The sequence below is a fragment of the Pollachius pollachius genome (genome assembly GCF_949987615.1).
Source record: "Pollachius pollachius genome assembly, chromosome: 4".
NCBI classification, from domain to species: domain Eukaryota; kingdom Metazoa; phylum Chordata; class Actinopteri; order Gadiformes; family Gadidae; genus Pollachius; species Pollachius pollachius.
Window position 1 is genome coordinate 19,139,963 of NC_136937.1, and position 12,595 is coordinate 19,152,557.

Sequence of the window (12,595 nt, forward strand, 5' to 3'; positions counted from 1 at the left end):
TGCTTCCTGATGCATAATTGCCTTATTCTTTATCTTGAAGAATTCAATACCTAGATCTTAATTCATAAGCTTTTATAATGAAAGGAAAACTAAATACTATTTTTCAATAGGTAGGTCTAATATATTGCATACATTTGCTTAAGTTTGCATAATTTACAGTTGAGATGTGATAACATTTCATTAATGTGTTGAACACAGTCGTTCAATTGATTTTAATTTGACAAAATGAAAAATACAATGTCAGATATACAGCAAGAAACAAAGGGAACAGTGTTACAGCACACTACTTTTTGTACCTTTTCACAATACCGTTGATGTTCATTAAACTGGCCCTATTTAATTTAGGCCTAATTGAAAATGTATTGAATAAAAGGCAATAGTCAGAAAACGTTGTTTTCCAAAACAATAATCTGTTTGCTGTTATTTGGGCAGATTTTATAAAGCTTTTTAATTTGACGTTGGGCAGACGTATAAATTGGAAAACTGCTTGCACATTGTTGCATTTTGTTATAAGTATACTAAACAAATTAAATTTAAAAAAGCTAAACAGAATCCCTCCCTGGTAAATAGTCCTGGGTTTTGTTGGATTTCAAAAACCAAAGTCGGATCTGACCCGCTTCAATAAGAAATGATGAGGAACAATCTGTTGCACCGCCCACTTGTTTCGTAACGCCCACTTCTTTCAGACCGCCTACTTCCAGACCGATATGGCTCCAGTCACCAAAGAGCTACATTAATCCACTTCCTTGTTTACAATTTGAAAAGCAGAAGACTAACCAGTCAGCTAACCGACCTCCTTGTTTAGAAGAAATTTATTGTAGACGAAATCGGTGGAAGTAAAATGCATGTGCGAAAATGTACCCGTCCCAGTATCGTAGTGCTACTCCTTTACATCATACCGTTATTCAGAGCGGAGAGCCAGCCCCCCAACATAGTGTTCATCTTGGCCGATGACTTCGGATGGAATGATGTCGGATATCACAACTCAGAGATCAAGACACCCAACCTAGACGCACTTTCTGCCGCTGGCGTCAGACTGGAGAACTACTATGTCCAGCCATTGTGTACCCCCTCCAGGAATCAACTCATGACCGGGAGATACCAGGTGGGTACACCCCTGGGGACGTAACTATGGACGGCCACAAGAGGTCCCAATATACCCCTTTCACAGAGGAATGCCACAATATTACGGGGCTGCTCTGTTTATAAAGGGCAGAATAAGTTGACTTCGAGAAGATGGATTGATTTACAACACAACTAGAAACATGCATTGTTTTGAGACCGTCCTTCCTCGCTCCTGCAGATCCACACGGGCATGCAGCACCAGATCATCTGGCCGTGTCAGCCATACTGTGTTCCCCTTGAGGAGAAGCTGCTGCCTCAGCTCCTGAGACAGGCCGGCTATGACACCCACATGGTGGGGAAGTGGCACCTGGGCATGTACAGGAAGGACTGCCTGCCCACCCAACGGGGCTTCGACAGCTTTTTTGGTAGATGTACACAGTTTATTATGTCAGTGTTTCACACACCTTTTCGTAGAAACACACAACATAGAGTTCAGAGAGCATTTACCTGGCTCCATATTGGTTGTAAATTCATAACATAAACGTTCACACTACGTGGGACCCAAGCGGAATTCAACCAAAAAGGTTTTACTTTGGGGTCTACCTAACCTTCAGGAATGAACTTTTGACCTTTCCTCCCCAAGGCTACCTGACCGGCTCTGAGGACTACTTCAGTCACGTGCGCTGCCACCCCCTCCCCTCCAAGCTCACCCGCTGTGCTCTGGATCTGAGGGATGGGGAAGAGATTGCCACGGGATACGAAGGACAATATTCCACTGAGCTGCTAACTGAGAAAGTCGTCAAGATTATATCCAATCAGGATCCCAGGAAGGTAATGCCTTCATACAGTGTGTATGGACAGTATGTGAAGGTATCGAGCATCCTCTAGTGGTGGGCAGTGCTGTACAATTAGTTTACTCCCTAATTATTGTTTGCAAACGATTACGTAGTTTTTGTGTACTTTATTGTACTACTTTACTGTACTCTTTGAGATTATTTGGTTTCCACTTGTTTCCTAATGTTCAATCAACTGGTCAACATCTTGCAAACACAGTCTCAAAAATAGAATTCTGCTTAATTTGTACAAATGTAAAATCCTATGGGCTTATTCAAACAATGCTCTTTCTTTCTATGTTGATATCTCAACACAAACCCCTCTCATCTAAACGTCGGGTGCTGCGTAATCCAGCTGTCATTATAAAGAGCTGCCTATTTTGAGTGGGCCATCACAAGCCATTGTAAATTGATCCATTTGTGACATCACAAGTGGGAGAGTCCTTCCGGTTGTGTGACGGACAGGTCGCCTCTGTCCAGCAAGTTTGGACACGCCCACAATGTGACAACGCCAGGGGATGGACATAGGAAGCTGCCTTGCCAACACAAAACCCGGTGGTGAGATGATGTCTCAATGGTTTGCACCTTGTCATGTCAGGCGGCAGTAGCTCAGGAGGTATAGCAGGTTGGCTCCGAACCGGAAGGTTGCTGGTTAGATCCCCGACTCCTGTGTCGAGGTGTCCCTGAACAAGACGCCTCACCCTGACGGCTCCTGATGAGCTGGCTGTTGCCCTGCGTGGTTGACACCGCCGTCGGTGTGTGAATGTGTGGATGAATGGTTGTAGGTCGCTTTGGATAAAAGTGTCAGCAATCCCCTAAATGTGGTGTGAATGTCCTTCCCCTCAGCCCGCCTTCCTGTACGTGGCGCTGCAGGCCGTCCACGCCCCCCTCCAGGTCCCCGACCGCTACATGGCGCCGTATGCCTTCATCGAGGACCCTTGCCGCCGGCTGTACGCGGGCATGGTGTCGGCCATGGACGAGGCGGTGGGGAACATCACGGCGGCGCTGCGGGAGACGGGCCTCTGGAACAACACTGTCCTGGTGTTCTCAACAGGTACTGCTTGGACTGGGCCGCAGGGCTCCCTTCTCCGTTCCAAACATGTTTGGTTTCATGTCGCTTGTTTCGTATATTTTAATTAATTAATTAAGGGCGCCACCAGAGGGCGCCCCAACACATTTGCCGCCCTAGGCGATCGCCTAGGGCGGCCTATGCCGAGCGCCGGCCCTGCCGAGGGGGACTATTCATGCCCAACGAGAACGCCCCTCAATAAGTAACAAAAGAAAGGAAAAAGAAAAGAAACAGCTCGTTTGTGCTCAAACATTTCTTCCGTACAGTGTGACGTGAGAATGTGCATCGGGCGTTGCTGAAGTGCAGAAGTCCCGCCTCCCGCCCTCAAACATAGCTATTTATGCAGTAGCTGGTGGTGTTCGGTTTACAATCTTTACAAATTCTCCAGGATGTGAATTTGCAGTGTGTTCGACCAATCGCAACAGAGTGACGTGCTGACCAATCACAGCCAACTGGGAACTTGGAATGGGGGCATTAAAGCGACATGATACAAAACAGAACGTTTTTGAAAGACGCTGAATTTTGTTTTGCAGAAATTAACAGATTGAGGGTAATAATTGGTATTTCTAACATACATTCGGCACTTTTCTAGTAGTACCCCAAAATGCAATTATTAACCCCAAAAAAGTTTGATATGGGATCTTTAATCATTGGTTGTCATCCGCTACCCTGACATGTGCGTGCCCGCTGCGTTGGGGCGTCGTTCCGTCTTCTGCAGTACTGTGGGGAACCACAAGAGGGCAGCCTTTCCACTCGTTTTCTTCTGGCACGTCCAGCGGTAGCCTCAATATTCTTTTAACGTCTCTTCCTACAACAATGTTTTATGGAGGTCATATGGAAGCAAAAACCCCAGTGTAAGATTTACTTTTGTGAGAGGCATATAAGTAGTGCAGCACAGTGTAGCACACGCACACTATTATGTAAGCATTTCTCAGTTGGTTTCTCATTCCGCAGCTACTCGGACTTCCACATCTGGGGCCATTTTAGAAGTTTGGATCTGAAGTAGGTAGGAGCCTTTGAACAGGGGTAGGAGAAGGAGGAAAGATGACGTTATTTTTTAAGAGATTTATGTTTTAAAGGGTAATTAGGAGGGCAGCAACAATGCTGTGCAAGTAAAGTGGAGAGTTTTATGCCTGTGGTGCTGCGCTGCTAGGTGGCCTGTTTTCATTGTTCTGGAAGCTTCTCGGCAACCGGTCTCCAGCCATGTGCCAGACAGACACTGTGAGCTCTGCTGACGGGGTGTGAAGCTGGTTAACAAAGATGTCTGCCTTTCTCCTCGCTGCATGGGCTGATGTCATTCCTGCCAGCAGAGTTGGTACACTGACAGAATCTGTGTGGGAACATTGCGTTGACTTGTGAAGCTACGCAGTGCACACAATATCAATGAATGCTTACAAGCTGAACTGAACCGCCCCTAGCCTGGGCCTGAACCCTGTTCTCCAGCGCTGAGAACGTGGACTCATTTCTGCATCGATTGCAGACTCATGATTGGGAATCTTTTGTAACAACTCTGCCGTCTCTAATCCCACTGTCTTAACAGCTGCAACATCCATCAAAACGTTGATACATGTGTAATCACAGTAGTATCAAATGAAATGCCCCCATATACCCGCCAAGTTAATGACCCTCAGCTTGAAGAAGTTTTGAACGCACTATTCCTCTTAAAGGACAAACTAAGCAGAGTACCAAAATATCTATGAATATCTAAAGCTTCCAACTCTTCAACCAATCAGGCTATACGGGGGAAACCGCTGATTACAAGGCAGACCCTGCTTAGCGTTTGCACTGTGGCACCTAAATGACTCACTGACCAGAAGGAACTAGAGGCTTCACTCCCATGAAACCAAGATTTAACTCTGCGAGCTGTGAGCCATGTCTGACCAGAAACCAGGCTGTCATCCCTTGTCCAAGTTGGATTCCCTGCGGTGCGACTTGGTGGTGTGGCAGCGGCCCCATGCTGTGGTGATTGAGACTGTGGGGATTTGTCAGGCGATGATGAGTAGAGCAAAACACAAGGGCTTTGTTCCAATGAGTGCACTTGTGCCCTATATAGTGCGCTATGTAGGGTGCCACCATTTTGTAGTGTTGTCAAAAATGTGAGTTTAGCATCATTATTGGCCAACACGTTTACCTGGTACATTCCTGTGCCTCCCGCCCCCAGACAACGGCGGGCAGACCCTCTCGGGGGGGAGCAACTGGCCACTGCGGGGGAGAAAGGTGTCGCTGTGGGAGGGTGGGGTCAGGGGTGTGGCTTTCGTGGCCAGCCCTTTGCTGCAGCGACCCGGGACCGTCAGCCGGGAGCTCCTCCACGTCTCGGACTGGCTCCCCACCCTGGTGGGCCTGGCGGAGGGGACGCTGAATGGGACCAAGCCCCTGGACGGCTTCAACGTGTGGAAGACCATCAGGTGAGCCGGGGGGGCGGAGGGCTACAGACAAACTGACTCCCCATGTGGCCCCGCGGCCTTAGGCCTTTATATACTCTCTGTTGGACTGCCTGGCCACCACTTCTATACTTCACCGCCCCCCCCCCCCCTCCTTCTTCTCATTCTCCTTTTTCTTCTACTTCTTTTGCTCCTTCTTCTTCTCCTCTCTTCTGTATGTGTCTCTCTCACCCTTTCCTTTCTCTGTCTCTCCCTGTCTCTCTCCCTGTCGATCTCTGACTCTCTCTTTCTCTGTATCTTCTCCTCTCCCAGACCAAGCCAGTCTTCTTCTTACAAGAGCCCTTTCTCTTCAATAAGGCCTTTGTTGCAGAGACCCTGGGAGTCCGAAAGAAAAGGAAATTCCATGGGTCATTCTCACACAAAAAGTATATTCCTCCGTCTCTCCTCTGACCGCCTCTCGCTCTCCGCTCTCTCTCCCAGAAATCGGCTTGCCGTTGGATTGTATAAAGCACAAATGTTGGTGTGTGGTTCTCTCACAGCGAAGGCTACCATCCTGCTCTACCTATTCTCTACTTTTAGAGAGAGAACCGTTTGGCTGACATAACCGAGACCCACTGGCACGCTTTGAGACTGAGTTGATACCACAAGGCACAACTTTACGGTTTACTGGCGGTGATAAACTTTTTGTGTAAAAATAATTTTTAGGAGTTTTATTTGGCTCCGCAGACCAGTGCCCATTCAGAGTGACTGTGCATGACTTTATATTTTCAGCGGAACATGGCACCCAGTCATACAGACTTTCAGAGCATAACCTACAACTCACAAATTCCGGTCCCCCTAATTGGTTAAACTGTGATATTCCTGCAGGGTTGAGGTGACGTGTCGCAGTGTGACCCTGACAACGGCTCAAACCGCCTGCCGCCATTGTTTTTACTGGCCCTGCCTCTCACTTTAATTGGCAGTTAGTTATTTCCCCCAGAGCTCTGTCATCTAGACGTCTCGGACGACTGAACCGAGACGGGACGCGGCCCGCAGGACGGTAGCAGGGTGGGCGGTAGGGAGGGAGGGAGGGAGGGACGGACGGAGGGACCGGACGGGACCGGACGCGGTACATGGGAGGGAGGGGTGGAGGGATGGATGGAGGGAAGGGACGGTTGGAGGGAGGGAGGGAGAGGAGGGGAGGGAGCGGCCGTTCGTGTTGTGCTATCGGACGCTGCGGTGGTTGGGAGCAGTGCCGCCCCTCTCTGTGGTGCACAGTGGTCCAGGCTCAGGTCATGTGTGTGTGTGTGTGTGTGCGTGTTCCTGCCACTCACCGTTATAATTCTGCGTTTGTCTTGCAGCCATGGCAGTGCCTCACCCCGGGTGGAGCTTCTCCACAACATCGACCCTCTGTTTGTGGACATGGGAGCATGTGAGTTTAATCTTTAAACACGTTACAAATGAATCCTGAACAGGCACGTAGCATTTGAATCGCTGCCATCCAGATCTGAGATGCATTTCATGAAGAAGCAGGTTGGGGTTAAAAAGGCTGCAGTCTCACACTTCAGGCTGTAGAGTAATATCTACGGCCCGATGGCAAACAGCTCAGATTTGAGGGAGCGGGCTGTTTCACTGTTTTTTGCTTCATAGTAGTTTTGACCAATCATGTTTCTGGAGGCGGGATCTGTAAGCTCGTAAGTGCCTTGTCATACTTGGCCAGCAGCAGTAAACTGTATAGGATTGTCCGGTTCCAAATCAACACTTGTGGACTGGCCACTGTAGTAATAGACATATTAAAATCCCCTTCTGTAAGCTCCATCCCAATGAGTTTTATTTTGTGGGCTAAAACAGGAAACAAGCAGGGAGTTTCTTGTTTCCAGACTGTGCCGTCTCCACCCAGAGTCTCTGCTATAGAGTATTAAGACTACTGCATCTGAGATGATTTATCGTACAATGTCGGGTTTTCACCTCATGTCAACAAGGATTTTCTTTTGATGTTTAATGTCAGCAATGATCTCACTTTGATTATAGGACAATGGCAGCCCATGTTTCCAGCTATCGTTATGTTTGCAACAGCTGTCACCATAGGGACAACAATTCTGACCATCCAAATGTGCTCTTTCATTCTTTGTTTACTGCCCTATCGTATGGTGTGTTATTTTCCGTGGTTTTTATGTTTGTATCTCACGCCCCTCTATTTTCCTGGCTTCTTGTTACCTCTCAAAAAGAACACATCTTTACAAACACTTTCAACAGCCTCCTCTCTCCTCTTCACTTCTTCTTACTCCTCCTCTCCTCATCTCTTTTCCTATTCTCCCTCCTCGTCCTCCTCCTCCTCCTCCTCCTCCCCTCATCTCTTTAACTCTTCTCCCTCCTTCTCCTCCTCCTCCTTATTCCATCTCATCTCTCCGCTCCTCTCCTCATCTCTTCTCTTCTTCTCACTCCTCTTCCTAACTAAGTGGATTCCTCTATCATTCAATTCAATAGAGAAAATGTCAGATCCTAAACTCCATTATCGATCCCTTAGTGTTCATCATCTATCCTGATGTCCCTCTGTGTTATCACTCTCTTGTTTTATGTACTCTCATCATACCATCGCTTTATTAACAGGCTCTGTTTTCTGTTTCTTTTTCAAACACGCCACAAGTACTTGTGGGACAATCAGAAAAGGTCAACTCTGTTACATTTTAACTGTCTCTGTGGTCAAAGGAAACAGCTGCCCAGATCCATCCACCCCCCCCCCCCTTACTAATAACTGTGAATAAAACAATGCAAAACAAGGGATCAAGGAACAGAGTGGAACTACAATGTGAAAAAGAATAGATTCCTGCAGCCACAAGGTTAAAAGTCTTGCATAATATCATTCCTTTTTTATTTATTTTTTACCAATGTTGGAACCTTTACAACCCAAATTTTTTCTCGCTGACTTGGCTCAAACACGACAAGGGAGGAAGAATGAAAGTTCTGTCTCGGATCAATATATTTATTTATATATATCATTAAGTGGTTTGTATTTAAACCACTTAATCCTGGTCCCGGTTCCCTTTAACATCTCTTATGTATTCTCTCTGTCTCTGTCTATGTCTCTGTGACTCACTCACTCTATTTCACTCACTCTCTCATTCACTCACTCTCTCACTCTGACTCTCTCATTCACTCTCTCATTCTCTCACTCACTCTCTCACTATCTCACTCACTCTGTCATTCACTCACTCTCACGCACTCATTCATTCTCTCATTCACTCATTCACACTCTCCACACACACTCACAATCTCACTCACTCACTCTCTCACGCTCTCATTCCATAAGGCCCGGGGGGGGGTGAGGGGTCCTCCAGGCCCAGAGAGGACCGGCGCTGGTCGTCTCTGGGCTTCAATATCTCGGTCCACGCAGCCATCCGCTACTCCAACTGGAAGCTGCTCACGGGATACCCGGGTCAGTGTGACCTCTGACCTCTGGGGTCAAACAAGCAGCCAGCTTATCCTGCCCCCATATATCTGCACACCTCTTCCTTCATATATATTTTCATATCGCCCCCCCCAGGATGTGCTGTGTGGTTCCCTCGGCCCGGAGGCCCCAACATCAGCAGGGCCGGGGCCCTGAAGCCCGTCATGCTGTTTGACGTGGAGAGCGACCCCGAGGAGCGGGCAGAGGTGTCGGACAGCCACCCCTCTGTGGTGGAGTTCCTCCTCCGTCGGCTCAACCACCACCAGAAAACGGCTCTGCCCATCGTGTTCCCGGAGGCGGACCCCCGCTGTGACCCGGGGCCCACCGGTGCCTGGGGCCCCTGGGCCTAGAGGGGGAGGCTCCAGCCTCCCTGGGCCTAGAGGGCCTAGAGTGCCTAGAGGACTAGGCCTCAGCCCCACTGGGCCTAGAGGGCCTAGAGGGCGAGGCCTGAACCCCACTGGGCCTAGAGGGCCTAGAGGGCGAGGCCTGAGCCCCCCTGGGCCTACAGGGCCTAGAGGACTAGGCCTCAGCCCCACTGGGCCTAGAGGGCCTAGAGGGCGAGGCCTGAACCCCACTGGGCCTAGAGGGCCTAGAGGGCGAGGCCTGAGCCCCCCTGGGCCTACAGGGCCTAGAGGGGTGAGGCCTCAGCCCCACTGGGCCTAGAGGGCCAAGAGGGCTGGGCCTCAGCCCCCCTGGGCCTAGAGGGCCTAGAGGGGTGAGGCCTCAGCCCCCCTGGGCTCATTGATCAGACTTTAGAGGAACATCTGAAGACAGACAAGCTGAAGTCTGCTGCACGCGCCTCACTTTCCTCATGTTACTGGCGGCCGAGATCTGTTATGTGTGATTGGTGAACACAACACACACACATATATATATATCTATATATATAGATATATACTAGGATGGGTTGTGAGGGTTTTGAAACAAGATTACATTGAATTCTTGCTTGGTGGCTTGAGGATGTTATGAGCTTTCAAACGGAGGGACAATCATCTTCATATTGTTGTTCATATTTTCTATACACTTTCAGATAATTGTTCTCTTAAGGTTACCCTAACCCTTAACAGTAAACACAGAAAACGTTTTGTATTCATATTGTGTGTTTTACAATGTGTGCTTTATTGGATTGTTTTATGGTTTTGGATAAACCAAATGCAATCAATTGGAAATTATATTTCTTATTCTGATAAATGTCCTCATAAATTCAACAGTCTAATCATATTGGTTACTTTGGCTTAATAAATTACTTTTTATCAAACCCTTTTAATCGTGTGTGGACTCCATCTTTGTTAGGAACACCAGCTCCTAGCGCTTGATTAATACAAATTAAAAGCCTTTTGATTTCTTCCAAAATTGTATTTTTCCTAGATTTCCATTGTTACAAGCGTGTTATGGATATATTAAATGCTTGAATAAAAGTTGGCCATTTCTCGGCAAAGTCCCCTCTCTGTTTCCCTGCCGATTCTTGTGCTTTTGGTGCTATTTTAGTTTTTTATTTCTCCAGCATTCTTCTACAAAGCCTTTGTGTCTGTCAGACATTCCAGCGCTATTGGACCTGAATGCCTCATCACAGAGGTTTGACCGCTGCTGATCTAAGACCTTTCTGACCTTTGGTTTTTGCCGTTTGACCCCCTCTCCCCTCTCCCCTGTCGCCAATGTGTTGACAACCACAGGAAATGCCTCCCTGCTGAGAGTGGGTGACCGGGACCTAATGTGGCCTGTGATCTTTGACATCCAGAGGTGAACTGATTGACTAAGGTAAACAGAAATTTGTTCATGGGCAACAACGAGAGCGCATATAATGGCAAATGTACTTGATGAGGAATCTCCTCAATCTTTCCTCGTGGTGTTATTGTGATGGTATAGTATGCAGGGTCCCTTTTCTCTGCTGTGAACACCTAGACTATGCTTTCCAACCCCAGAAGACACTCCTCCCAATTAGAGGAGTGGGAGATATCGGATCGTGTAGAGCAGGCACAGGAGGTCTTGACCAGAGTGGAGACGGAATGTGCCAAGGTTGGTCTTAGGCTAAATGCCAAGAAAACCAAGGTAATCACCTACAAAATCCTCCCGGGCCATCCACCGCTAATTACAACAGGGGGCATTGCTCTGAAGGTAGTCAATGACTTCAAGTACCAGGGCTCATGGGTGAACTCATCAAAGCAAGACCTGAACGTGAGGAAGGCGCTCGCTTGGAGGGCCCTGAATGGCATGGCCTGTGTATAGAAATCCAACCTCCCAGAAACATCAAGCTCAGCTTTTACGCAACCGTGGAGTCTGTTCTACTGTACGGCTGTGAAAGCTTCCAGCAAGCAAGCTGGTGCTATGGGAACCAACACACGTGCATCGATCAAGAGGATGTCCCACACCAACATACATGGACATACTTCTGAAAGACGTGGGAGCAGAAAGCACTGGCGAACTAGCCAGCGAGGACGACCTAGAGAGAGAGAAGAGAAGAATGTAGCTGAGAAACCATAGATCACAATGCCGCCACGTCGTTAGTCTCAAGCTAGGCTCTGCCAAGGACTTCACAAAGGTCAAAGGTTGTTAAGGCCCTCTGCATTGCTGAAGACATACAGTACTACTGTTATTACTGTAGTTCCTTTGTTTCCTCTCATAGCATTCATTCTTAGCATCATTTAGCATTTCAATATGGTAGCATTTCAATCATTTCTATTTTCTATTTGATGTTTTGAGTGTATTTTTAAAAACAGTGCAGTATGATTGTGTCTTCATCATCTGAACGCAATTCATCCTGCAGCGTTCCTCCAATCCACGGTTGCAGTGCAGGGGGAGTTTGAAGGTGTGAGTGTGTTTATACCAGAGTGGTGGTGTCCCTCTCCTCTGTCCTCATGCTCCTGACAGAGGGCTTCTTTTGGGTCTTTCACACTTCTTCTTTGCCTGATGAGCTGACCCTCTCTGTGAGGTACAGTCTTCCTCTCTGGTGTGTGTGACACTGCTTTGAGTGGGCGTTTCAGCCCCTTCTGCTCTCTGAATACCGGCCCAGACATATGACGAGGAAGACTTCTACATTTACAGTTCGAGGGTTATGGAAGATTGTGTGTGTGTGTGTGTGTGTGTGTGTGTGTGTGGGTGTGTGTGCATGCGTCATCCTTGCTTCTTTTTTTGCAACATCTTCAAGGTAGCTGATCTCTGAAGTCAGACCGGGAATGAAATTCCAAACAGGATTGAGTCTGTGTCTGTGTTCTGTCTGTGAAAAGATTGCGGTCTCAGTGCAGGGCAGTCTGGTGAAGGTGACCCCGAAGGCTTCAAAGTGCGACAATCAACAAGCTCATCGTCACAGTATGCAAGAATGAAATACATGCAAAATAATGATCATTCTACTTTGTATGAACTTTGATACACTAAAAACATTCAGGCCTATCTCTATCAGCGTCAGAGTTGATAGTTATAGAGTTACAATATTAGTCTATTTATAAGGGCCTTTCGAGTGAAACTTTATTTATATTGTGATCATCTTTTTGGTGGTTCATCCCAGTAAGCTAAACCCAAAAATTGGACAATGTCGTAGAGTTCACAATGCTACAGAGAGAACAACACAAGCTTTTGTGGTTCAGAGTAAACATCTAGTGTCCGGTTATTGAAGAAACTGAAAATGTGCCAAGTGATCTTGTTTTGTAGGTTCAATCTTAAGTAAACACATGCTAATATGGAGGCCAAAAGCCTACCTTCCACTCAGGAGTAGACATGCTTTATGCCATGTCTTTTTGGAGCAAACTAACAGCACATTTTAGCTACAAAACAGAACATTTGAAAATGCCTATGTTGGCTTAATGCATAATTATGGTATTAGTGT

General features: G+C 47.4%; 1 protein-coding gene across 1 annotated transcript; it reads left to right on the plus strand.

Annotated features, from left to right (window-relative positions):
• The first annotated feature begins 763 nt into the window (after nucleotides 1–763).
• arsb (arylsulfatase B) lies at nucleotides 764–10,011 on the plus strand. Its single transcript, XM_079735148.1, has 8 exons — nucleotides 764–1,105; nucleotides 1,304–1,490; nucleotides 1,709–1,896; nucleotides 2,745–2,952; nucleotides 5,129–5,372; nucleotides 6,689–6,759; nucleotides 8,638–8,763; nucleotides 8,872–10,011. Exons 1-8 carry the CDS (start codon nucleotides 842–844, stop codon nucleotides 9,123–9,125), a joined length of 1,542 nt encoding a protein of 513 aa, XP_079591274.1. The 5' UTR covers nucleotides 764–841; the 3' UTR covers nucleotides 9,126–10,011.
• Nucleotides 10,012–12,595: the final 2,584 nt, after the last annotated feature.